We start from the raw sequence: 27615 nt of genomic DNA, 5'->3' as shown, positions 1-27615 counted from the left end.
TAAGCTTGAAATGGTAAACTTGTTGTTTAAGGTTCATTTTGGGTCCACACGGCCTGAGACACGGGCGTGTGTCTTAGCCGTTTGTGGCACAAGGCCTAGCGACATGGCCATGTGTCATTTGAGAATTTCTTTGTATGCAAGTCAGTGAGTTACACGGCCTATCACATAGCCTGACACATGGGCGTGTGGGGCTATTTTGAGAGTTACATGGCCTGACACACGGGCTGGGACACGGTTGTGTGTCCCTAGTTCAAAGGTTACATGACCTAGGACATGGGCATCTGTTTCAGTCATATGAGTCACACGGCCTGGCCACACAGCCATGTGACCCTTGTATTCAAAATTTTCCAACTTTTTCTTGGATTTTCCTAATGTCGTCAATTCAGTCTTGAATTGTTTCTAAGGTATTTCTAAAGGCTCGAGGGCTCGATTTAGGGATGGAATATGTATGTATGATTGATATATAATATGTTTATATTAATGTTTGAGATATCATTTAAATGTTTCTAATTGTACAGTAATGCTCTGTAACCCTAATCCAGTGACAGATACGGGTTATGGGTGTTACATTAACTCTTGCCAATACTAGACATTCAAACATTCAATCACTCATGCAACCTTACAAACAAGCAATTTAATTAGGGCTCGAAACGTACCTGATTCGACCACCATAAAATCACTTACTTAGCCATTTAACTAAGTTTGAATAGCAAGCTTAATCATCGTTTTAAGTATTAAAAATATTGTTTAACATTTAAATTTTATAGGTTAGAACCCACACCTTATTTTCGCACAACCATAGCACTACTTGTGAAACCCGCAATTCCTCCTTTAGACATAAACTAAGCCTAAATCTAAATACAATATTTATCAATTTAAAATGATGCCAAATCATCCCTAAAACACTCTCTTAAAGCTTCAATCAAATCAATGTTACCATAATAATTTTCAGATCCAAATCAACAAGGTTGCTTACATAGGTTTGCTGCAAAAGGTATGCATGTAGTCACTGCTGACCTGGGAAGTTCGAATAACACCTAAACATAATTAACCCCCAAAAATTAGTAACCCAAAACCCCCCATTCATACTTTAAAGTAATTGGCCAAATTAGAAATTATTAACAAAACAAAACACTGTAAGATCTCACACAAATTTGCCCTTTGCACTACCCATTACCCAGATTTAAGTTTTCGGATGAACGTCTAAGTTAATTACTCAATTAGGATGAAATATCTGAGTTAATTATTAATAAAATAAAAATAAAAACTCTAACAATGGAGCAGTACAACTGTGATGAAATTCCAAAGAAAGGAAGAAACTTTGAGGAAAAAAATAAAAAAGGAGAGGAGAACAACTAGGGTAGGAGAAAATTTGAATTAAGGCTGAAAAGTAAGTGAAAAAGTGATATTTATACCTAGTTTAAAAGGAATGGGTGACACAAAAATAGGGTGAAGGAGAAATATTAGCAAAATTAAGCTATTTTAGAAGAGAAGGGAATAAAACTCAGGTTTCTAAGCGAATTGCACTGTCTCCTTGTTTTCTCTTAACCACTAAATCAATTACTCGTTATTGAAATAATTTTATAATCTTGAAACTAAAAATTTGGGATGTTACAAGTTTGAAGAAAAATTTGCGAAATAATAAAAATGGTGTAAGGAAAGGAATTTGAACTTGGGTTTCAAGGATAATTTTAGCAACACTAAACCAACAGACTAGTAACTCATTTTTTCCTAGAAACACACAAATAATCTAAAAACTTAGGGCATGTCCTCTTTCTCTCTCTCGGTTCACAAGCCCAATTCTACTAACTCCCGATTTTTGGAATGTGACAACGACCGTGGATTCGATTTTCAAAATCTTGGTTTTGAATATTTTTGCAACTCAAATGGAATTAGTTATAATTTTTCAGCACCTAGAACCCCTCAACAAAATGGAGTTGTTGAGAGGAGAAATAGAACTTTAGAAGAAATGGCTAGAACTATGCTTTGTTAAAACAATTTAACAAAATATTTTTGAGCGGAAGCGACAAACACCACTTGATATATTTTTAACAGAGTAATGATGAGGCCTATTTTAGAGAAAAATCCAAATGAACTTTTCAAAAACAAAAAACCTAACATTAGCTATTTGCATCCTTTTAGACGCAAGTGTTTTGTTTTAATATTGACAAAAACAATGTTGGCAATTTGATGCAAAAGGTGATGAAGGAAAATCTTCTTGGTTATTCTTTAAATTCAAAAGCTTATCGAGTATTTAACAAAAGAACTTTAGTAGTAGAAGAGTCTATACAAGTTATTTTGATGACTCTAACCTTCCTCATAGAAAAGATTCTTGTGTTGACGATGATGATGATGTAGAAATTTTTAGTAATGATGATAAAGTGGATCAATCATCAAGTGAGAAAATACAAGAACAAACTCAAGATGCTTTAAAGGATCTTACATTAGAGGATATGGAAGTCATTCATCCAATGGAGTTTAACTATGTGAAGGATGGTAAGATTTTGGGAGATCCGTCCAAAAGGGTAACTACTAGATATTTTCTTATAAATACATGAAGTTATGTTGCATTTATTTCAGACATTGAGCCTAAAAATATCAAAAAAGTATTAAATGATGAATATTGGATATTGGCAATGCAAGATGAATTAAATGAATTTGAGAGAAGCAATGTATGCACCATTCTAGAAAGACCAAGTGATAAATCTACTATAGGTACTAAGTGAGATTTTAGGAATAAGCATATGAGAGTGATAGTATAGTGAAGAAGAAGGATAGGCTTGTTGCTCAAGGTTACAATCAAGAGGAAGGTGGAAACACAGAAATTTACACATTTTTACATACCCTTTTTAACTTAAAATCATACAGTTTCGATAAAACTCTTGTCAAAAAAATAATTAATTTTTCCAAATAATTAAAGTGCACTTAAAATATGAACATGTTTAATTTTAGTTAATTTTATAATTAATTTTGATGAATTTTGGTTATTTTCGACAGATTTGTACAAAGGGCAAAAAATGGCTCGACAGACATTGCTAGAAGCGCAAAACCGAGAAGCAATTTGAAGTATCCAGGCAAACTAAATTTCAGCCTAAGACAGTCCAAAATTATATGTATTAATTCATAATATAATTAATTTTAATTTATATCCAATTTAAATTGGGTTAATAAATTATTATTAATTAATTATGAAAAAGTGGTCCAGTTGAACTGAACCGACTGAACCGAACTGACCAAGAAATGGATAGCCCAAAAAAACCGTCCCAAGAGCTGAGCCAAATCCGCTTATTAGCTGATTATTTAAGCTTGCAAAGAGGCCCTTGAAAACTTGTTCAAGTTGCTTACAAACCCCTCCACAATTGGTGGCTTTACAGATTTGCCCCAAGCCTAAATTAGTAAAGTTAAACCTTGCCACATGTGTGGCCAACCTAGGGAGGGCTCTTTGGCTGATAATTTTAGCTATTTTTAGAAGCCTTCCTCAGCTATAAAAACCCCCTTAGGCTAGTCATTTTAAACACACTTTAAGCATTCACATCTTTCCTCTCTTCTCTCCAGTTTCTCTTTTCTTTTCCATTCCAAAATTCCCTTGCTCTCTTGCCAATTTCTCCTCTTGGGAAAGGGGCATTCATCAGATATTTGGAGCCGCAATTAAGTGTTCATAGCAGCCTTGGTCGACGAGGACAACGGAGAAGGAAGAACGGAGCAACTAGTCAAGCCACAGAAAAACACCAGATTTGATTCTTGTTCCCTATCTCTTTAATTTCTGTTGTTGTTATGCTGAACATATCTATGAATATTTATTTTGTTGGAATGGTTAATTTAATCAATTTATCTTGAACTTTATTCGCGTTAGGTTGATTGCATTTTGTTTGTTAAAATTATTGAAATTGTGTTTATGTTGTTATAGGCCTCGGTAAGATGCTTGATTAAGTAAAATCATGACTATGTTATTCTTACATTACAATTGTTAGGTAACTAATGAATTACTTATTTAAATGGATTGGAATTGTAATTAGTGGACACAGTACTTAATCAGTGCATGTTTAATCATCTAAGGTAGCTGAGGGTTAGATTAGCAATGGTATCTGACGATACATTTGCCTTGCATAAATTGCAAGATTATTGTGATTAACCTGTTTCAAGGTCAGGATACTTTGTTACCTTACATAGTCTTTTGTGTGCTCATTAAATCGAGTTAATTGTTTGAATTGACATAGGGATATGTTCAAGAGATTATTTCGATTTAATAAGTATGTATGTGCAATAACATATTTTCCTATTAAGATTTGTTTAATCGGTTGAATTGACATAGGGATATAGTCAAGAGATAAATCGATTTTGGTATGTGAGTATGTTCATAAGTTAGCAAATTACCAAGTTGCCGTGAACTTATTCGTAACAATATAAACATGAGTTTAATAATTCTATGTTAAGAAATGTAATTAATCTAACACAATTATGTCATCTTGATTAAAATCATATTTTGAAATTGTGCATTTGATATTTATGTATTTAGTTCACTTAGTTTAAAATCTTAGTTTTTAATCACCTTCTTCAAACAAAATATTTTTTCTTCACCAAAGTGTTTTAAATAACATTCATAAATAATTCTTTTTACAGTCCCTCTGGGTATGATAACTCGACATTTACTTGTCACTTTATTACTTGTTGCAATTGTGTACACTTGCACATTCCCGTTGTTCCAAGTTTTTGGTGCTGTTGCCGGGGACTGTGTTTTAAAAAAGTCATTATTTGTGAAGTTATTAGTTTTGCATTTTTCTTTATTTTTCTGTTCAAATTTTAACTTAGTTAATTTTTTGTGTTATTTCAGGTGTTTATGAGTATTGACCGAATCATCGATTTACTCTCTATAGACCTTGAGATTGAACGAACTTTTCGATAGCGAAGAAGATAAGCAAGTCAGAGAAGGACTAAAGAGATGAACTTCGAAAGTCTGAATCAAGAAAATAGAGCAAACCTTGCTCAAAATCCTATCGTTATTGCTGATGATAGGGATAGAGCTTTAAGTCAGTATACCATGCCAGTCTTTCATGATCTTAATCCGGGTATTAGGAGACTCGAAATTGAAACATAAGAGTTTGAGTTGAACCCAGTCATGTGCCAGATACTTCAGACAGTTGGCTAATTCAGTGGAATACCTATCGAAGATCCTCACCTACACTTAAGAGTGTTTATGGAGGTGAGCTATTCTTTCAAGTTAGACGGAGTACCCGAAGATGCATTACAATTGAAGTCGTTCCCATATTCACTAAGGGATAGAGCTCGAGCTTTGTTGAACTCATTACCACCAAACTCAATTTCAACATGGCAAGAGTTAGTAGAAAAATTCCTAATAAAGTATTTCCCGCCTAGAAAGAATGATAAGTTGAGGAACGAGATCACTGCTTTCCAACAAATGGATGATGAGTCATTGTATGAGGCATGGGAAAGGTACAAAGAATTATTACAGAAGTGCCCTCATCATGGAATCCCATGTTGCGTACAACTTGAGACATTTTATAATTGTCTCAATGCTTACACGAGGACGGTAGTGGACGCTTCTGCTAATGGTGCTCTCCTTTCTAAGTCTTATAATGAGGCTTATGAAATCTTTGAGAGGATTGCCAGCAAAAATTATCAATGGCCAACCAATCGAGCACCGTCAGGAAGACGAGTCGCTGGAATACATGAAGTAGACACTCTTACTTCACTCACATCTCAAGTATCATCAATATCCTCAATGCTAAAAAATCTTACTTCTAATGGGTGTAATAGTTTTGCAGCACAGCTACTGAATCAATTTGAAAATGTAGCCTGTGTTTATTATGGGGAAGGACATTTGTTCAAAGAATGTCCATCAAACCTAGAATTTGTGTATTACATGGGTAACCAGAACCAAAATCGAGGAAGGAAAGGACTACAATCCAATTTCTATAACCCATCATGGCGAAACCACTCGAATTTTTTCTAGAGTAGTCAAAGGGCAGGAACCAGTAACAATTATGTCCAACCTAGATCGACCCAACCACTTAGTTTTTCCTCACAAGCTTAGAAACCAACCCAGGCTAAACCATCCAATAGCCTAGAGAATCTATTGAAGGCATATATGGCGAAAGCTGATGGCTCTCTAAGGGATTTGGAGAATCAAGTGGGCCAGCTTGCAACTGAACTCCGAAACCGACCACAAGGTGCTTTACCTAGTGATATGGAGAATCTAAGGAATCTAGGGAAGGAGCATTGTAAAGCGTTAATATTGAGGATAGGAAAGACTTTAGAGCCCAATTCTGTTGAAGTTGAGAAGGAGCCAGCTTATGCTCAAGACTCAGAGGAAGTTCACCTTAGTGTTGAAATTCCAGTTTCACCGAAAATTGAATCTACAAAATTCGACAAGGTAATTTCTGAACTAGCTAATTCTGATAAACAAATAACTCCGTTAGATGCAAAATTTCCACAGAAAATGAATCAACCAGTTCTAGTAAAGAAACCTCCACCACCTTACCCTCAAAGACTTCAGAAGTAGAAATAGGAAATTCAATTCAAGAAGTACCTAGACATACTCAAGCAATTTCATATCAACATCCCATTGGTTGAAGCACTTGAACAAATGTCAAACTACGTCAAATTCATGAAGGATACCCTGTCTAAAAAATGAAGGCTTGGAGAATTTGAGACGGTATCCATAACGAAGGAATGCAGTGCATATCTTCAAGACAAACTACCCCTAAAATTGAAGGATCCTGGATGTTATACAATACCTTGCAATATTGGAGCAACATATTGTGGTAAGGCACTATGTGATTTAGGTACTGAAGGTACTTCCCTCACATTTGAAATATGTTTATTTAGGTAACTCTTTTACTCTGCCTGTGATTGTTTCAGTAGAATTAACTACTGAGGAAGAAGAGAAACTCATCTTGGTGTTGAAACAATTCAAGAAGGCTATAGGATGGACCATAGCCAATATTCACAGAATTAGTCCATTTGTATGCATGCACAAGATTATCTTAGAGGATGGTGAAAAAGGAACGATTGATGGACAACGAAGATTGAACCCCATCATGAAGGACGTAGTCAAGAAAGAACTTATCAAGTGGTTAGATGTGGGTATAATTTACCCTATCTCAGATAGTTCATGGGTAAGTCCAGTCCAGTGCGTGCCAAAGAAAAGAGGTATCATGGTCATTGAAAACGAGAATAACAAGTTGATACAGACTAGAACGGTTACGGAATGGAGAATTTACATCGATTATATGAAGCTGAACAAGGCAACTAGGAAAGATCACTTTCCTTTGCCATTTTTGGACCAAATGCTGGATAGACTCACAGGGCGAGACTATTACTATTTTCTTGATGGATACTCGAGGTATAATCAGATTACAATAGCACTGGAAGATCAACACAAGACAATATTTACTTGTCGATACAGTACATTTGCATTTAGGCGTATGCCATTTGGTTTATGTAATGCACCTGCTACATTTCAAAGATGTATGATATCTATTTTTACTGACATGGTTGAGAAATATTTGAAAGTTTTATGGATGATTTTTCAGTATTCGGAGATACATATAATGATTGCCTAGCCAATCTAGCCAAGGTACTAAGGCGATACGAAGAAACAAACCTTATACTTAACTGGGAAAAGTGACATTTCATGGTACGAGAAGGTATTGTTCTACGACATCAGATAAGAAGACATGGAATCGAGGTAGATAAAGCAAAGGTAGATGTTATTGAGAAACTTCCATCTCCAATATCTGTAAAAGGTGTTAGGAGCTTTTTGGGCCACGCCGGTTTCTATCGAAGATTCATCAAGGACTTCTCCAAAGTTGCTAAACCCTTATGCAAATTATTGGGGAAGGACACAAAGTTTAAATTTGATGAGGAGTGCTTAAGAGCTTTCAATGATTTGAAGAGTCGGTTTGTCTCGGCACCATAATAGTCATACCAGACTGGGATTTGCTATTTGAATTGATGTATGACCCAAGTGACTTCGCGATCGGAGCTGTCATGGGTCAGCGAAGGAACAAAGTTTTTCATCCCATCTACTATGTGAGTCAGAATCTGACAGGAGCTCAACCGAATTATATGGTAACAGAAAAAGAGTTACTTGCTATTGTGTTTGCTTTTGACAAGTTTCGATCTTATCTTGTAGGTACCAAAGTGATTGTTTATACGAACCACTCAAAAATTAAGTATTTACTTGCCAAGAAAGACACTAAGCCGAGACTGATCCGATGGGTACTTCTACTTCAAGAGTTTGATCGAGAAATTCAAGATCGAAAGGGAGTGGAAAACCAAGTAGCACACCACTTGTCTAGATTGGAAGCCGTAAGAAAGGAACTCTCCTCTTATACCAATTTGAGAGACGTTTCTAGATGAACACATACTGAAGGTAAATCATGTCAATAATACCTCTTGGTTTGCTGATATTGCTAACTTTTTAGCTTATGGTTTGATGCCGATTGGTAAGACGTATCATCAAAAGAAAAAGTTTCTTCACAATGTGAAGTACTATTTTTGGGAAGAACCGTATTTGTTTAAAAACTGTGCAGATCAAATGATCAGGATATGTGTGGCAGAAGATGAAGTACATAAGATTTTATAGCATTGTCACTCAGCTCCGAGTGTGGGACACTTCAGAGGTACACGTGCTGCAGCCAAGGTATTGCAAGTCGGATTCTTTTGGCCAACACTATTCAAAGATGCATATGCTTGTGTAAAGAGTTGTGATAGATGTCAAAGAGTCGGAAATATCACCAACAGAAATGAGATGCCTCAAACAAACATCATTGAGGTAGAATTATTCAATGTTTGGGGTATTGACTTTCTTGGTCCTTTCCCTCCGTCTTTTGGTCACAAGTACATATTAGTGGCAGTAGACTATGTGTTTAAGTGGGTTGAGGCAGAGGCATATCCGAAAAACGATGCTAAGGTTGTAATAAAGTTTTTGCAAAAACATGTGTTTACAACGTTTGGAACCTCAAGAGCCATCATCAGTGATGAAGGGTCCCATTTTGTGAACAAGTGGTTGAAATGGGTATTAGATAAACATGAAGTGAAACACAAGGTCGCTATAGCTTACCATCCGCAGATGAATGGGAAAGCTGAACTGGCAAACAAAGAGATCAAAGGCATACTTGAGAAGGTAGTTTGCCCGAACCGACGAGATTGGTCCAAGAGACTGGATGATGCTTTATGGGCTTACAGGACAGCATACAAGACACCTTTAGGGATGTCACCCTATAGGTTAGTCTTTGGGAAAGCCTGCCATCTACCCTTGGAGTTAGAACACAAAGCTTACTGGGCTCTCCAACGACTCAACTTGGATCTTAAAAGTGCCAAAGAGAAACAGTTGCTTCAACTTAACGAGTTAGAAGAATTCCGAATGTCTTCATACAAGAATGCCAAATTACTTAAGGAGAGACTCAAGAAATGGCATGACAAGCACATTCGAGTTCAAGAATTTGAAGCAGGTTAGCAAGTCTTGTTATTCAATTCCAAATTAAGGCACTTTCTAGGTAAGTTAAAATCACGTTGGTCCGGTCCATTTATGATTCATCGAGTTTATCTATACGGAGTTGTTGAACTTCAAGGTAAATAAGGTAATTTTTGAGTTAATGCTCAACGCTTGAAACATTACTGGGGAGATAAAATTGAACAGAATCAAATCTCTTCATTTTATCAGATATTTAATTTTTCTTGTTCTTCTAATTGAATAAATGATTTAGGGTATATTTTCGGGATTAGTATGTTTATATAAATTCTGTCTAGGAGATTGGAACTTAAGCGGGACCGCTTGTGACCTCTCCAATCTTTCCTGGGAATTGATTTTAACATAATTTTCCAAGAAATTATTCCCTAAATGACAAAATAAATTTTTAGTTTTTCAAATAAAAGGGTCAATATTGATCCAAGTTTTATGTTGCAACTCAATTTTGAATTTGCATTAAGTCTAGGAACTTAATTAAATTATTTTTAAAAATTTAGTTGCTCTTTTTGTAAATATTAAAAATTAGATGCCTCTTTTTGTAAATATTTTCAAAAAGCATCTAGAATAAATGTTTTTAGTTCAGTAAAAAAAAAGAAAAAAAGAAAAGATGATAATTATTAATATATAATTATATCCATTATAATATATATTAATTATTATCAGCTTTATTTAGAGTTAGAATTAGTTTTAATTTAATCATATTTTATTCGATAAGTTTTTATCTTAATAAATTAATAGCAAATAATAATTTAATATACATTATATTAATTATTAATTGTTATTTACTTTAAGTAAAATTAGAACTTAGAATTTTTAAGAATTCTACTCTAACTCTTACTCCTTTCACTATAAATTTCACCCATCTATTCTTTTTTTATCATTCATACACCATTCCCTCCAAAAACACCAAAACCCTTAAGTGTCGACACCTCCTAACAATTCTCTAGCCATAGCATCACCCAGCTGATCGGTCAGCAGCACCCCGAGCGCGCCCACACCAGGCCTACTCAACGATCCGTACGCTGCTCACATTCATCCCTTACTGCGCGCTGCTACCTTGCATACCTGAGCGGTACATCACCCTTTCACCCATCCTTAGCCAAAAAGCCCTTCAACTTGCCATTTTTTGATTCAAAATTATTTTTCTTAAGAGCTCTTAATTTTTACAAAATAAGTGGTAAGACCAATTTTTATCCTAAATTTTAATTTAATTATCTAATTTTTAAATTTATTGAATTATTAATATTTTATATTAATTAAATTTTTGAGAAAATAATTGTTAGCATCTTATGATCAGGTTAATCATGCCTAGCAAGAGAACTCGTGCATCTGCCCAAATTGATGAATCACAAAACAAGTTCCATTGTGAAGAAGCCAAAGCAAGATACAAGAGCATATTCAAGAATCAACAGATGCATCCAGAGCAAGGTTTCACATTCACATTGAAAGAAAGCAACTATATTGGTTTTATGGCGCGTATTCGTTAGGTTGCTGAAACTCTTAATTGGGAGTTGTTTTGTGAAAAGAGACCTAGTGTGGATGAGGAGTTAGTACGCAAACTCTATGTGAATTTAACCTCAAGCGAGTTGACGGAAGTTCCAGTTCGCGGAATAAAGGTACCAATAACTTCAAACACTATTAATGAGTTCTTTGAATTGCCTGATTTCGAAAACGATGAATATTCCTCCTTGATGAGCAATATAGAGTCTGAAAATTTCTAAGAAATTCTCGAGGAACTTATAGTTTCAGGTTCTAAGTGGGTTGTGTCAAAGTAAGGAATCCACACTTGTCGAAGAGAATATTTGACACCACTCGCAAAGGTATGGTTCCACTTCATCCGATTCAGCCTTATGTCTAGCTCACATTGGACTACAATCTCATTAGAGTGAATGGTCTTATTATACTCGATTCTAACTAGGAAGACCATTGATGTGAGAAAAGTCATCCTGAGGGAAATGCGGAATTGTGCCGTTAGACGTTCACGTTCTGGCCCAGCTTACTTTCCCTTTACGATAACAATTCTATGCTTGAAAGCTAAAATTCTTGCAAACGTAAAGAAGACAGGCTATAGCCAGGGCACAATCACAGATTGGGACCTCTATCGAATAGTTGGAGACTCTATTCTACAGCAACGAGTTGAAGAAAGTGAGGATCCCGAAAAAGAAGAAGAAGATCCCACAGAGATCGAGCCAGTGCAATCGGCCGAAGTCCCTGATAAGGTGGAACCAATGGAACCAGAAGTTGAATCTGATATCGAGACTTCAATGTTTAAAGCTCAACCGCCTCGTCCAAATCTTCAAGATGAGCTATCAAAGTTATAGACATAATGCAACTTATGCAGTGGAAGCAACAAGCTTACTGGAAATACTCAAAAATATGGGATGACTCGATGAGAAGTGCTCTTATGAAAATTTACAATGACACATTTATTTTTGTGCCTAAGTTTCTAGATTACATATTTGAACCATGGAGCCCATTATCGAAAAAGAAGCAAAGCGATTCATGCAAAGACAATAATGATGGAGCAAAAGATGAGTCGAATTCGGAAGGATCTGCAAATAAATAAAGGGGGGATCTCGACTTTATTTTATTAATGTTCTTAGGTTATTTTAGGATAAAGTTAATTAGGAATTTTTGCATAATAAAACAAGAGATGGAAATCATTAATAAAATTGAACAAGTCGCGAAGTATAAAGTGTGGCAATAGATATATACATGTCTAGTATTGGATTTAGAAAGAGCTTGGAACTTAAGCAGTCAAATTGACTCACCTCTTCTTTTCTAGAATCCTACCTAGTGTATAGTATCTATTCACTTTAAACAATGAGGACATTGTTCATTTTAAGTAAGGGGACCGAAAAATTGAAATTATTTCCACTCAAAATAAATAGTTCTTTTAATTATGATTAGGATATATTTTGCTCAATAATTTGAACTTTTGTTAAGTATGGTAAACTTCAGTATAAATAAAGTTCTATTATTTCAATAAATTGTTATGGTAGCTGAATAATGATATAAATGTATTTTTAATAAAACATGCAAATCGTACCATAAAATTTTTTTAGTTCCTTAAGAAAGGTAGGCATGCATGAAAGTTTAAGTCTTTAGAATTGACTTAGTAGTTTTTTGAGGCGAAATCCTAGGAAGCATGGAATGTTGAAAATGATTTAGGCAACTCTTGTTTGGACCGTTTGAGCCTTTCAAGCCAACCTTGATGAAATTTTATCCTTTGAAACCCAACTTTGAGACTATATGGCCTAATTTTATTTGAACCCTTGCAATATTTAGCCATCACTTCTATCTTAATTATCTTTAAATTGTCCCAAACACTAGACTTAGTACTATTCAGAATATTCTTTAAAAACAAGTTTGGGGGAGTTGAAAGAAGTATCAAATGCTCTAAATTGTAGTACATACAGTAAAATGCTCAAAAAAAATAGAGCACATGTACTTGAAAGAAAATAGATGTACAAAAGAGCATGTGAAAGCAAAGTAAGTTGGTGTATTGAGGGAAATTATTGCAAAGGTTCGATTGAAGCTGAGTCTAGGGTTTAAAAGCCTAAATTTATCTATCTTTTACCTACCTCTAGCCTAACTATGTTACAACTTTTTCAAAGACCTATTGATTCAAGTTTTCTATACTACCTACATTAGTGGAGAGAAATTGCTATGTTCAACATATGAAGGCATAAGTTAAACTTAATGATTGTAGCTTAATTGTAACACCCCAAACTCGACCTAGACATTTTGGCCGAATCTAGCGATGTCACATGGAAAGGGATTTGAAGACAAAATTGTTGAGTTTAAAAACCTTTACAGTAAGTTAGCTTTTATTTAATTCGAAAAAAAACTAGTTCATTTACTTTAAAACTTGTCTCTTAGCGGAAGCTTTTGTAACCAATTAATTTAGGGAAAATTGTTTCTATTTACGAAAAACCTTAGTTTTTAGAAAAAAAAACTGTATTTTGAGGAGTTACAGTTTAAGAAAATCCATAAAAAATAGTATAAAGTCCCAAATTTAAAGCCAACCCATCCATAGTCCAGAAGATACATCAAAAACCCCAAATAAGTAATAAATTCTAGGCATTAACGGAAAAAAGTCTAAAATTTACGTGTGGCTACCATTGAGTCCTCCGCTGTACCGACCCGTCAAGTCTGGGGATTACCTGTATAGATTAAACAGAGAAAGGGTGAGTTTTCGCAAACTCAGTGTGTAATCTTCACAGAAAACATGCATACAGATAATCAACAGAATTTAGTTAGATACAGTCTGGGGCCTGTGCCCATCATAGAACCAGTTTGGGCTTTAGCCCATTCAGATACAGTCTTAGAAAATACATTAGGGCTTGGCCCATATCAGATACAGAATGCATATATAGTAAATCAGAATCCTACCCACCAGCCTCTACACACCATCTCCGTCCAACCCTACACATCATGTGGGGATTAAATCAACCCACCCATCCCTACACACCATGCTGTACCGAAATGCGGCGCATAATCAGAAGGTTGCAGCTGAGCTGCTAGATAACAGGCTTAATAGCCTTTCAGACACTTCCTCCAAATATCATCAACCCACCCGGATGCAATGCAACATATAAAATATGTCATGTCATTATGCATTTAATAGTACATACATTCAGATATCATAAGTCATGCTCAGTATAGAAATCAGACAGATAGATCAAATATAGATGTCTAAGTAAAGCTTACTGACCCTACAGTAGGTCCACAGTCGACTTAGGCAACTCGTGCAACCTTACTGAACTTTTCAAAAAAATGGGCTCACACACCCATGTGGCCCACTAGGCCCAAATTGGCCTTGGCCACGTGATCCATTTTTAATGTAACCCATGGTAGTTAATTATTCATATATATTGTCATTATTTACTTATATGTTCCTTCAAAGCTATCTACTTAAGTCACTGTTACTAAATTATTTATATCTTGAGCTACAGAATTCCGAATTAAGATTCACTTGATGTCTTTGAAACTAGACTCAAATACCTTTCTGTTTGGATGATGTTTTCATTTGTTTCTATTGAAAATAGACTCATTAATAATTTAAACATGTAAATTTTAACCCTTAATTATTTTTCTCCAATTTTTGATGATTTTCCAAAGTCAGAATGGAGGAACCCGAATTCAATCTGACCTTTTCTCACAAATTTTATTATACCTCATGATTTACAATTCCTAATTACACCGTTTCTTCTATGAGAAACTAGACTCAATAAGATTTAATTCCATATTTTGTTCATCCTCTAATTCGATTTCCATAAGTTATAGGGATTTTTCAAATTTAGCCTCCTACTGCTGTCCAAACAACAAGCAATTTTAGCTTTTTGCCGAATCCTTTTTTTTTTGTGTTTTGGGTACACAACTAGTTTTGTTTGATGCTAAAATAGTCTCCAAGCACTCCAAAGCTTATAATTGAAAAAATAACACTAATTTAATCTCACATAACATGATCCCAAATTAAACTCGTATCGAGGTTTTAACCCATAAACGATTAAACCTTACCTTCAACCGATGAACAGTAATTCCCACACAAACTAAGACACCTGAGACAGTTAAAGTTGTACGAAAAGAACTATCCGACACACGATCTGGAATTGGCAGCTATTGTGTTTGCATTGAAGATTTGATGCCACTACCTGGTTGGTGAGAGATGTCATGTTTATTCTGATCACAAAAGCCTTAAATATTTGATGACTCAGAAAGATCTGAATTTGAGACAATGTCGATGGTTAGAGTTGTTAAAAGACTACGAGCTCGTAATTAACTATCATCCGGGAAAGGCTAATGTTGTTGCTGATGTTTTAAGTCGAAAATCATTGTTTGCTTTGTGAAAAATGAATGCGCATATGACTATGTCTAATGATGGTTTGATAATTGCTAAATTGAAAGCAAGACCGTTATTTGTTCAACAAATTTGTAATGCTCAGAAAGTTGATAATGATTTGTTAGAAAAGTGAGCTTAATGTGAATCGAGTGTTGAAACAAAGATACCAAAGATTGTTTGAGGTTCAGAAATCGAATATGTGTTTCGAGGAATTCAGAGTTGATTAAGATAATTTTGAATGAAGCTCACAGTAGTCGGTTATCTGTTCACCCGGGTAGTACAAAAATATATAATGATCTGAAACAGTTTTACTAGTGGCATGGTATGAAACGAGAAATTTCTGACTTTGTTTCAAAATGTTTAGTTTGTCAATAAGTAAAAGCCGAGCATCAGGTACCTTCTGGGCTACTTCGGCCGATTATGATACCCGAGTGGAAGTGGGATGGAGTTACGATCGATTTTGTATCTAGTTTACCGTTGACACCGAGCAAGAAAGATGCAATCTGGGTTATTGTGGATAGATTGACTAAATCGACACACTTTATTCTAGTTTTTACAGATTATTCGCTTGATAAGCTAGCTGAATTGTATGTTTCTCAGATTGTGAGGTTGCATGGAGTGCCTATTTCTATTGTTTCAGACAGAGACTCGAGGTTCACATCGCGATTTTAGAAGAAACTGCAAGATGCTTTAGGTACGAAACTACACTTTAGCACAACGTTCCATCCGTAAACAGATGGTCAATCCGAAAGAATCATTCAGATACTTGAGGATATGTTGAGATGTTGCATACTCGAGTTTGAAGGTACGTGGGAATGCTACTTAGCTTTGATTAAATTTGCTTATAATAATAGCTTTCAATCTAGTATCAAATGGCAAGGCTTTGTATGGTCGTAAATGTCGTACACTATTGTATTGGACTGAGCTCAGTGAAAAAAAGATACACGGGGTCGATTTGATTAAAGAAACTGAACAAAAAGTGAAAGTGATACGCGATAGTCTGAAAATAACATCGGATCGTCAGAAATCGTATGCAGACTTGAAAAGAAAAGATATAGAGTTTCAGATCAGAGACAAAGTCTTTTTGAAAGTATCACTGTGGAAGAAAATTCTCAGCTTTAGTCGTAAAGGCAAATTGAGTCTGAGATTTATTGGGCCGTATGAGATCATAGAGCGTATCGGGCCAATTGCTTATAGATTGCTATTGTCACCTGAGTTGGAAAAGATTCACAATGAATTCCATGTTTCAATACTCCGTACCGGTCTGATCCTTCACATGTGATTAGTCCGACAGAGATTGAAATTAAGTCCGATATGACATATGAAGAAGAACCGATTCTCATCCTGGCTCGTAAGGTTAAAGAATTGCGAAATAAGAAAATTTCGTTAGTTAAAGTACTATGGCATAAACACAGAGTTGATGAAGTAACTTGCGAACCAGAGGATACAATGAAAGAGCGTTATCCGAACCTATTCACCGGGGACGAAAATCCCTAAGGGGGAGAGTTGTGACAGTTCGATTTTGACCCTAATCGGAACAGTGGTTTCGGGACCACAAATCCGAGTCTAAAAATATTTTAAAATTTTATTTCTGTGTTTATTATGTGTGAATTTTTATGTGTGAAAGTTTCGTGAATTAATTTTATTGTTTGGGTGCTTAATTTGATAAAATGGCTTAATTGTGTAAAATGAAAAATTAATGGTTAAATATGAAAGTGTCTAATTGTTATTGTCTTTATAATTTGGAGGTTCTATGATGCAATTAGTCCACTATATAAGTTAGTGGATGGCAATGGTCAAGAATGACCTTATATTATATGTTTTATATATTGTTAAGTAAAGGTTAATTTAGTAAAATAATAATGTTAATATATGTTAATAAAATAAAAGAACCATGTAATTGTTTATCTTTTCTTCACAAAAAATACAAAAGAAATAAAAGAAGAAAAAACTTTGAACATTCAGCACTTATTTAGATAGATTAAGGTTAGTTTTTGTTTCGATTTTTGATAATTTTTACGTTTTTGAGATCGTTGCTTCGAATACTATCCAACCCATGCTTGAATTTTTTATTTTGATGAATATTTTGAGTGATGACATTAATGAATAATTGTGTTTTGTGATGTTTAATGATGAATAATGAAATATATGTTTTAGATTAATATGTTTTGTATTGGAATTTTTGATGAAATTGAGTATTGAAGGCTAAATTACAAAAATAATATTTTTAGGGACTAAAATATGAAATAAATAGAATGTGTGGACTTAGATGCACTATAGGAAGATTCGACCTAGCTATGGTATATGCAAATTTTGTTTATTTTGTGTTTTATGCAATAGGGACTAAATTGCAAAAAATTGTAAAATGTCAGGGGGAAAATGGTAATGTGTCCATTTATATGTTTTTAGACTAAATTAAGTAAATTATGATTAAATAAGTTTAATTTGAATATGTTTAGATCAAGAACGAAAGAAAACGGAATTAGACCGAGGTAAGTCGAAAATAGACGAATAGTCGATTTCGTCTACTAGATCCGAGGTAAGTCTTTAAACATATAAATGTCGTTAAATTTGATAATATATATATGTTACACGATGAATAGAATTTTTTTGAATTAAATTGTGTATGGCCGAATGTATATTGGGTAAAAGAGCTGTATTTTAAGTTCGATCCAATTGAGAATCAATGTCCGAAAGCCTCGCACCACTACACCAAATCAGGGTCTTAGCGGTGGTTTTAGTGGCATTTGTTAGACAAACGCTGCTAAAAATTGAGCATTAGCGGTGCTTTACATAAAACGCCGTAAAAGATCGATCAATCGCGGCGATTTCTGAGAAGCGCCACTAAAAATGAGCATTAGCGGCATTTTTTAAGGAAACGCCGTAAAAAACCTAAGCCCAATGGCGTCGTTTTCAAACCTTGTGGGTCTTTAGCGGCGTTTTTCAAGAAGCGCCGCTAATGCGCAGACCTTTAGCGGCGTTTTTCAAGAAGCACTGCTAATGCGCAGACCTTTAGCGGCGTTTTTCAAGAAGCGCCGCAATGTGCAGACCTTTAGCGGCGTTTTTAAATAAGCGCCGCTAATGCGCAGACCTTTAGCGGCGTTTTTAAAGAAAAGCCGCTAATGGGCAGACCTTTAGCTGCGTTTTTTCAAGAAGCGCCGCTAATGCGCAGACCTTTAGCGGCGTTTTTGGTAAAGCGCCGCAAAAACATATTATGTATTTTTTTTACTTTTTAATTTGTTTGTTTATATTAATTAAAATTCAATATATTTTTAATTGAATATTGTTAAAAATGGATAAATTTGAAATAATGAGACATTGAAATAATTTGAATTAAAAAACATAGCAAAATATTTTTTAAATATGAAAAAAATTAAAATACTATTAATTAAAAATATTTGAATTTTTTTTGGGTACATGACTGATTGCTTTTTAATTTATATATTAAATAATTTCATATATAATTGTAAAGGATACAATAGTAATAATTTTAAAATATTTATTTTGTATAATTATCATTATATATAGTTTAATATATATATGGTTTAGGGTATATGGTTAATTTAGTAGTTAAGGCCGGTTTAGGAGTCCCAATTTTAAGGTTTATAGATTACGGAATATTTAGGGATTATATATGGATTAGAGATTCTAGTTTAAGGGTTGTGATTTAAGGGTAATGGGGTATAAAGGTTATGGGTTAGAGGTTAAGAGCTAGTTAGGGATTTAAACGGTTTATGGTTCGGTGTTAGGTTAGGGTTTAGGGTCTAGATTAATTAGTGTGTTTTAATTTATATGTGAAATAAGGTTCAGGGGTTAGGGGTTAGAGGTTAGGGGCTGGGGGTTATGAGTTTAGGGTTTTAAAGTTCAGGGTTAAGGGTTAAGGGTTTAGGATTTAGGGGTTGAGGGTCGGGTTTGAGTATAGTATTTGATTTAATTTATGTTTTTAAATTATATATATTAAATAATAAGGATTAGTAGTTAGTGGTTAGTGGTTAATTGGGGTAATTAGGGTTATGAGTTTGGGATTAGAGGTTTAGAGTTAGAGGTTTAAGGTTTAGAGATTTGGGGTCGAGTTAGGGTTTAAGGTTTAGGGTAAGTATTTTTTAATTTATATATTAAATAAGTTTTTATATAAGTGTAAAAGATATAAAAAAATTGTAAACATTATTAATTTTTATATAAGTTTTTAGACTAATTGAATATAAAAAATTGAGATTTGGCGGCTTTTATAGCAAAAAACGCCGCTAATATACATTCGAATTTTTGTAAACGATGCCGTTTCATTAGAATAATTATATTTTATAGTGGCGTTTAAGCCAAAAAATGCCGCAAATTTATATTCTAAATTTTCTATATGACGTTGTTTAATTTGAGGAATAAAAATTTTATACCGACGTTTTTCGAAAAAACGCCGGAAATATGATTTTAAATATGTCAAAACGATGCCGTTTTCATAAAGAATGAAATATTTTTGTGGCGTTTTACTGAAAGCGTCGCAAGTATTTTTGACATTTTATCAATGCGGCGCTGTTTATGTCCTGGATTGAAATATTTTAGTGGCGTTTTGTAAGAAAACGCCGCAAATACTTATTAAATTTTAAATGCTTTTCCAACTTCAAGCTCGTTTTACCCGAATCACCCATTTCATTGTTTAAAAACAATAAAAAATATAAATCTAAGCCTAACCATATTTTGCACTAGGTGGGTTGTATGGGTAGTGAACATTTCTAATTATCATTTAAAGAGTAAATAACATATATATTTCTCAATTTTGAAAGGTTTTATATTTTTCGTGATTTAAAATTTTAAAATGAATTTTAAAAGATTTTAAAATTTTTTAAAAATTTAAAAAAGATTTTAACTTTTATTTTTATAATATTTATATACTTTTAAAGAAAAGGCCCAACTTTCCCCCTAAAACCCCTAACCCTTAACCCCTAATTTAAATCATAATGATAATTAATCAATATTGAATTAATTCAATATAAATCATAATATTAATTATATAAAGCTTTTAAAATTTATAAAGATATTGATATGGATAGTTTTTTAAAGCTTTTTTTATTCATATTTTAAAATTTTTTGTTTTCTTACCTCAAAAATTATATAAAAATTTTAAAATTTATCTAATTCTTTAAAATATTACTTAAATTTTCAAAAATTATTTATTTAAAATTAATATGAATTATATAATAATTAAATATAAAATTGCAAAAAAAGTCAATCATTAGCGGTACTTATGAGAAAAACGCCGCTAAAGGTAAGCAATAGCGACGTTTGGACCAAAAACGCCGCAACTATGAGAATTTTTATTTTTCAAAACGGCGTCGTTTGATACAAGAATTTAATTTTTAGTGGCGTTTTTAATAAAAACGCCGCAAAAATTATACAATAGTAGCGTTTTTTATAAGCGCCGCAAATGTTACAATACCAAAACGGGATCGTTTTCTTCCCCAAATCAGATTTGACTTAAAAAAACTTAAAATTGAGCGGTGGGTTTTATTACCAAATGCCGCCAACCCCCCCAAGTTCTGAAAACAAAATCCTTCACTTCAAAATTTCGCTTTCCCTCACTTCAAATGCCGCCGGCGATGCCTCCCCTCAAGCTCCCTTGCCTATGCTCAAATCCACCATCACTGGCACCGCTTCCACCTCTCTTTCTACTCATAAGAAGACCAAGGGTCGTGGCTTCCGTGAGGGCGATGCTGACCGCCCTCCTGTCTCGCCTCCCGCGACTTCGAGTCCCTTGGCACTGACGGCGGCCCCGATCCCCAGAGATGTTAGTCCCTTCACTAAACCGAAATTTTTTCTCTCCCTATTCACTTATATTGTTTCATTTTGTTTGATTTTCTAGGGTTTTATTATTTTTTTACCCTACAAAACAAGATGATTACGAAATTGCTTTCATTTTTGCTGTATGGAAGTTGATCTCAATTTCATAACAAAATTGGGTTTGAAATTAGTTGGGAATTTGATAGTTTTCGCTTAATGATGAACCTTGAGCGGGTTTCTGATTTTTTTTTTTGGGTTATCTGAAATATCTTCACTCTGTTTTTTTTCCTTATTTATAGTCTATGAAATGTAATTGAATTTAATTGTTATTTCTTTGTTGCTTTTAATACCCTTTCACTATTCTTCGATCTTTCTTTCATTATTTGTTTTTTTGGAATCGAATGTGCGTTTTGTGATAAAACATAGAACTCGGCACATGATTCCAAATGCAATTTTGTCGGTACCAGATAAAAATGTTACAATTGCTAAGAAATGTTTTGTCTTTCCTGTTGAATTTGTTGGTGAGTATCTTTGATATTCTTATCATTCATTTTTGTCACATAAAGGGCTGTTGATATTCTTATCTTATCTTTGATATTCTTATCTTCATGCAATGGATGATTTCTTTTTGAATGTCTCATAGCTTTTTCTCCTCATTAGTTGTGCTTTTTTTTATAACTACTATAATTGGCACTTTTTAGATTACTGAAGAGTAAGGATTTTTTCTACCTTAAAGGCCTTTTACTTTATGCTATGCAGGTTCAAGTGGATTTTGATGATAAAACTAGCTGGGAGTATTTGTTTAAGGTGTACTGGGTTCTTTTAAAAGAGAAGCTAGCTTTAAGTTTAGATGAGCTTACTAACGCTACAAATCCATGGAAGGAACTTAGAGAATCAGCTAATATTGAACAAAAGCATCAAAACGACGTTGCAGATTTAATAAATAGTTACAAAAGTTTATACCCAAAATGGGTTTTTGATCTCAAGTAATTTAAAACTCTTATTTACTTAATGGTGTAATTTTGAATTTCATTGGAACCTTTAATTTGTTAGAATTTGATCATATTAATTTGCAAAATTTGGAAATTTCATCCTGTTTTTGGTGCATACATGCACTTGAACAGTTGGTTTTTGCTAATTTGTTTTGATCTCCGATAGTTTAAAACTCTTATTTATTTAATGGTGTAAGTCTGAATTTAATTGGAAATTTTAATTTGTTAGACTTCCATCCTCTTATTTGTGTAAGTCTGAATTTAGTCCGGTTTTTGGTAAATACATGAACTTGAACCGTTGATTTGCACTTTTAGCTAATACAAGTTGTGCTCATTTGGTAGAGAAATGCTTGATTTTCTTATTTGTTTGTTTATGCAGAGGCTCGGTGTCAAGCAAAAGGAGAAGATTGCATCTTTTAAGACTTCAGTTGATGTTCTTACACTCTCTGCAACACCTATACCCAGAACATTTTTTTTAGCGTAATAAACATGAATATACTAACTCTACTAGTTTGACTATTTATCCGTCTATTTAGTTTCGAACTATTTATCCGTTTTCCTTTTACCTTTGTGGATGCTAAGGGTAGAATTTTTTTTTGGGGGGGGGGGCAGTCTAAAATCAGTTCTTATTGCTATTATTTTCGAATAAATTATTTTTTTCTAAACATTTTTATATATTTCCCGTTCTGTGTATTCTTTCTTTTGCCTATTTTAGTCGTTTTATTTATTCCGATTGGTCCTTCAGAGTTCTAACTTAGACAGTTCTGTTTCTTGCTTATTTTATTTGAACTTTTATTTATTTTCTATGCCTTTATGTTGTTATTTTTGTCTTTAGTAACACATTTGTGCCTACCTCAAGGTTAGCTGACACTTAAAATTATAATTTGTCTTAGGCTTATGTTGTAATGTTGTTGAAGTTCTCGCTCAACAGGAGCAGGCATAGATCTCGCTCACCTGCTTCAAATTCAAGATCTCGGGATGAGGTGTCCATTGATATCCGTTTTATTTCTTGCCTGTTTAGTTTTATTCTGTTCTAATTTCCATTGTCCCTTCAAGTATAAAGAGTTTCTTTTTTTTTTTAAATTCTCATGCTAACAAGCACATTAAGCTGTACAAGGATATGCAATTTTCAGTTATAACATTGGACTAATATTTTCTGTTTTTCTTCATCTTGAGTTGATGTGTACATGATTTATTGAAAAACAGCTTTTCGTTTTAGGTAAATAATTCAAGAGGTGCCGAACATAGGTAAGTTGCTTCTTAAGTTTAAGCCTATTCATTTAACCTTCAGCCAGGATGTTTCTTAACATATAGAAATTGTATTATTAATTTTGTTGATGTCAAAGAATCATTGAACCTAAAAGTTTAAGTTATTATATTAGTGCCTTTATTTTGTTTTTTTGGTTCTAATGTCCACTTTTGCCTTTAGCTGTCTTTATAGTTTTATGATCTATTAGTTCCTCTATTTTTTATATGATAAGAGTTGTCACATGATTTGCTATCTTGCTTCTATGGGATTTCAAGAAAAATATGTTGTTGAATGTACTTGCTCTTTTAGGTTCGTACTTTATTATTATGGTTATGCTTTTTATTCCGACTCTTTATGATTTAAGTACCAGTGTCCGAAACCCATGGATGTGGGAAAACTTGGAAAAAAAATTGAACATACTCATCTCAGACATGCCTTCATACCCATATCTGACATGTCTTTATACTGACACCTAACACTCATACCTGAGTTCGAGTAACATGGTTCTTTTCTTTTTCAAGTTCTAAATTGTTTAACAATAGGTTCTTTGTTTTCTTAAGCAGGGATGATGAAGATGATTCTGTTGCCAAGATGAAGGCAGCTGAGGAAGCCTTGGAAGCAAAACAAAAAGTAACAAATAGCTTGTCTGCTACCTGTTCTTTATTTTTTTTATCATGTTTTATAATTTTGTGACAAATTGTTCTTGGTACTCTGAAGATATTTATGCAAAATTACCCTATGATTTTATTGTATTTATACTGCATGGCTACACCATGTATTTCTTAACTTGTTTGATAAATTTTATGTGTGGTGTTTAATTTTTCGTTATTGTCTGTGTAACTTGCAGCAAAAACCTACATTTGAGCTATCTTTTCATTTTTTATTTTAGTTTTGATTCTAAATTTTTATTTTTACTTTAATATTTACGACAACTTGAGTTCTAACTTTTTGACTTTAATTGTGTTATTAATTTATTATTTTAAATTCTAAAACTAAATTCATTAATTTTTATATATTAGTTTAAGTTAAAATTTTCATAGAAAATTTAATTTAAATAATATTTTTTATCCTTAAAAAGTATATTTATCATAAAAATTTAAAGTTCAAATATAAAAAATAAAAGATAATATAATATTTATCATAAAAATAAATATTATTTGATTAAAATAATGTTTTTTAAAGATTATGTTTTTGGCGGCGTTTTTGCTAGAATCGCTGCTAAAGGTTTGTTCTTTAGCGGCGTTTGCGATAAAAGCGCCGCTAAAGGTCACGGTCTATAGCGGCGTTTGTGATAAAACGCAGCTAAAGGTCTTGGTCTTTAGCAGCGTTTTTGGTAAAAGCGCCGCTAAAGGTCGTGGTCTTTAGCGGCGTTTGTGGGATAAGCGCCGCTAAAGGTCTTGGTCTTTAGCGGCGTTTGTGGTATAAGCGCCGCTAAAGGTTTTGGTTTTTAGCGGCATTTGTGGGAAAAGTGCTGCTAAAGGTCTTGGTCTTTAGCGGCGTTTGTGGGAAAAGCGCCGTTAAAGGTCTTGGTCTTTAGCGGCGTTTATGGGAAAAGCGCCGCTAAAGGTCTTGATCTTTAGCGGCATTTTTAGAAAAAAAACGCCGCTAAAGTTAGCGACGCGTTCTTTAGCGGCGTTTTTCCCGGCGCTTCTCAAAGCGCCGCAAATACTTTTAGCGGCGCTTTTTAGCACCGCTAAAGGCCTAAAAAAGCACCACTAAAAGCCCGTTTTGGTGTAGTGTACGAACCCTAGAAATAGTTAGGATACATATGTCATGACATAGGATCTCCGATATGTGTTTTCGTATAAGACCACGTCTGGGACGTTGGCTTCGAATTTCGTATACGTGTAAGACCCTTCCTGGACAATGGCATCGATTTGTGATTAGATGTAAGACCACATCTGGGACGTTGGTGTTGTACAAGCATTCCAATTATCCGCGTATCCTTTTTAATTCCGAACGATTCAACGGGCAAAGATAAGTTATGTACGATGTATAAATCAGGCTAAGTGACCAGGTATGTTATAGTTGATTACCTATGTGAAAATAAGGTAAGTGGTATACATGAATTGATGATATAAAATTATGTGAAATATGAATTATGTGATTGCATATTTGAATATAAATGTATTCGGTCTTTGATGTATATGTGTATTGAGGAAATTGATGATTAATTATATTAATGTTCAATTGATTATTTGGCAAAGAGGAAAGTTATTACAAATTATATAAGTTTTGATAAGTTGAATTTTATCTGAAATTATAATGGTTTATTACTAATTGTCTAGCTTAATTTATGTAAATGATTAAATGTTTATTTGCTTATGACTTACTAAGCTTTGATAGCTTACTGTGTGTATTTGCTTTCCGTTTTATAGAATTGGAAGTTGGTTACAAGCTCAGGGATCGTCAGAGAAGTCTATCGCACTATCAACTGATTTCGGTATTTTACTAAGTTGAATTTGAATTTATGGCATGTATAGTCTAGTTAATATGTTTGATTTTTGGGTATGTAAATATGAGCCATGCGAAAATGGCTTTTTTATTTTGTTAAGCATGGTTTTTATGCTTTAATCAAGTGATAGATATGTTGATTTTTGTATTTCGGCCATGGCATATTTATTTATGTGATTATGTTTGATATGCTTTGTTAAGGTATTATTATGTAATTTAGTAATTAAGTGAACTCATTTATGACATATAAGTGAAATGCTAAGTAAATCATAGATGAAATGATAGTTAAATTTGGTTTGTAAGAGTATATTTATATTGATAAATTGATTTGAAAGAAACTAGTAATGTGAATATGTATGTTCGGTTATAAGGTATGGAAGAACATGTGTATCTTTGGTCATGATCTAGACCTGTTTTGGAAGTGTGTTTTATGCTATAAATTTGTGTATGGATATAGGTTTGGAAAATGTAAAGTGATAGGTATGATTTTATTATTTGAATTGATATGGTTTGATTAGGAAGTGGCATATTTTGACTTATGATTTAATGGCTAAATCTTGTACAATTTATGAGGTTATTTATGGATACCAATTTGTTATGAAATAAATTAGTAATGTGGAGTATTTAATAAAAGTACGATTTGCTCATACAAGTGGACTTAATATTTGATTTTGTATTTGTAAAATGATACGAATTGTATGGATATTTGGATATGGCTAAAGTGGTGTATTCATATGCGCAAACTTGTAATAGATAAATATGCATGTTTTTGGTCTTTTAAATGATATATAAATGACTTTAAAGTAGGCTTAAAATTAATGATTAAGATGTAGACGAATTCGGGTAAAGATAGTTAAGTGAGTAATACAAGTTTGAATTTAGCCTCTATAAATTTATTGGATTAGTCAATTAAAGGACAAGTTGATTTGTATTGAGTGTGTATAGTTTATGATTGTATGATTTTATTGAAATGGTCATATGTGTACAATATAATGACATCAAAGGTATGTATGACCATATTATAATGCTGCTAATGTTGCATATGTGATTGTACATTAAGTTGTATACATATTTGTTTAATTATGTACATATAAAGAAGTTATAAAATGAAATGTTTGATATTCATATAATGAAATTATGTACGAACCTATTTTCTGTATTTGAAAAGTGAGGTTATATGCTTTAATATGATTTAATTATGAAAATGTCATTAATATGATGGATTTAGGGAATCAAATATTGAAAGTATTATTTAATTGAAGATGACTCTAATGTATACAAGTTTGGTTCGAATTTAGATGTATGCTGGAATTGAATTAGTTTGAATTTTGAAATGTGTTATTTGTGACACATGCTTAGTAAGGTATGATTGATTTGAATTGTGAAATACTTATATATATATTTGAATTTAAAATAAGTGAATTAAGGATATTCAATTTTGATAATGTTATAAATGTTTTGTTATTCTTTGGTGTATGAAAGGTGATAAATGACTGTGTTGAACTATGTCTTGTTCGAAAATGTCTCTTAACCCTAATTTGGCGATGGATATGGGTTAGGGGTGTTACAACATCGATTTTTAGTCCATCTCAAAGTCTCGTGGACGCACGAACAAAAATAATGCCCATGCCAAGATTCGAACACAGGACCTCCTTCAGACCAACACTTTACTTATCCACTAGACCAGCAAGCCCATTCTGTTAATTATTTGCCAAATTTTACTTAAAAGCCTACTGATCAAAGATAGAGCTTATTCATAAAAATACCAAAATTTTCCCAAGTCCTGACTTGAACTTGGGACCTCCCAAAC

The 27615-nt window shown here is 33.4% G+C and overlaps 1 protein-coding gene and 1 non-coding gene across 22 annotated transcripts; one reads left to right on the top strand and one right to left on the bottom strand.

The window, feature by feature from the left end:
• Positions 1–5383: 5383 nt before the first annotated feature.
• Positions 5384–5490, bottom strand: LOC121216444 (small nucleolar RNA R71). The gene has a single exon (XR_005912626.1). It is a non-coding gene; the product is annotated as a small nucleolar RNA R71 (small nucleolar RNA).
• A 15294-nt stretch (positions 5491–20784) lies between these two features.
• On the top strand, positions 20785–24137 carry LOC121216170 (vacuolar protein sorting-associated protein 27). Of its 21 annotated transcripts, none has more exons than XR_005912223.1 (6): positions 20786–21117; positions 21870–21917; positions 22482–22582; positions 22996–23085; positions 23322–23350; positions 23912–24137. XR_005912223.1 is itself a non-coding variant. In XM_041091518.1 (4 exons), the coding sequence occupies exons 1-4, from the start codon at positions 20848–20850 to the stop codon at positions 23006–23008; spliced, it is 432 nt and encodes a 143-aa protein (XP_040947452.1). In that variant the 5' UTR covers positions 20787–20847; the 3' UTR covers positions 23009–24137. The 21 variants fall into 21 exon arrangements, 5 of the variants coding, with proteins under 5 accessions (XP_040947452.1, XP_040947448.1, XP_040947449.1 ...); XR_005912224.1 differs by having other exon boundaries at positions 23309–23350; positions 23915–24137; XR_005912226.1 differs by having other exon boundaries at positions 23309–23350.
• Positions 24138–27615: the final 3478 nt, after the last annotated feature.

The sequence above is a fragment of the Gossypium hirsutum genome, chromosome D04 (assembly GCF_007990345.1).
Source record: "Gossypium hirsutum isolate 1008001.06 chromosome D04, Gossypium_hirsutum_v2.1, whole genome shotgun sequence".
Lineage (NCBI taxonomy): Eukaryota > Viridiplantae > Streptophyta > Magnoliopsida > Malvales > Malvaceae > Gossypium > Gossypium hirsutum.
This window is presented reverse-complemented; position numbering and strand designations above follow the sequence as displayed.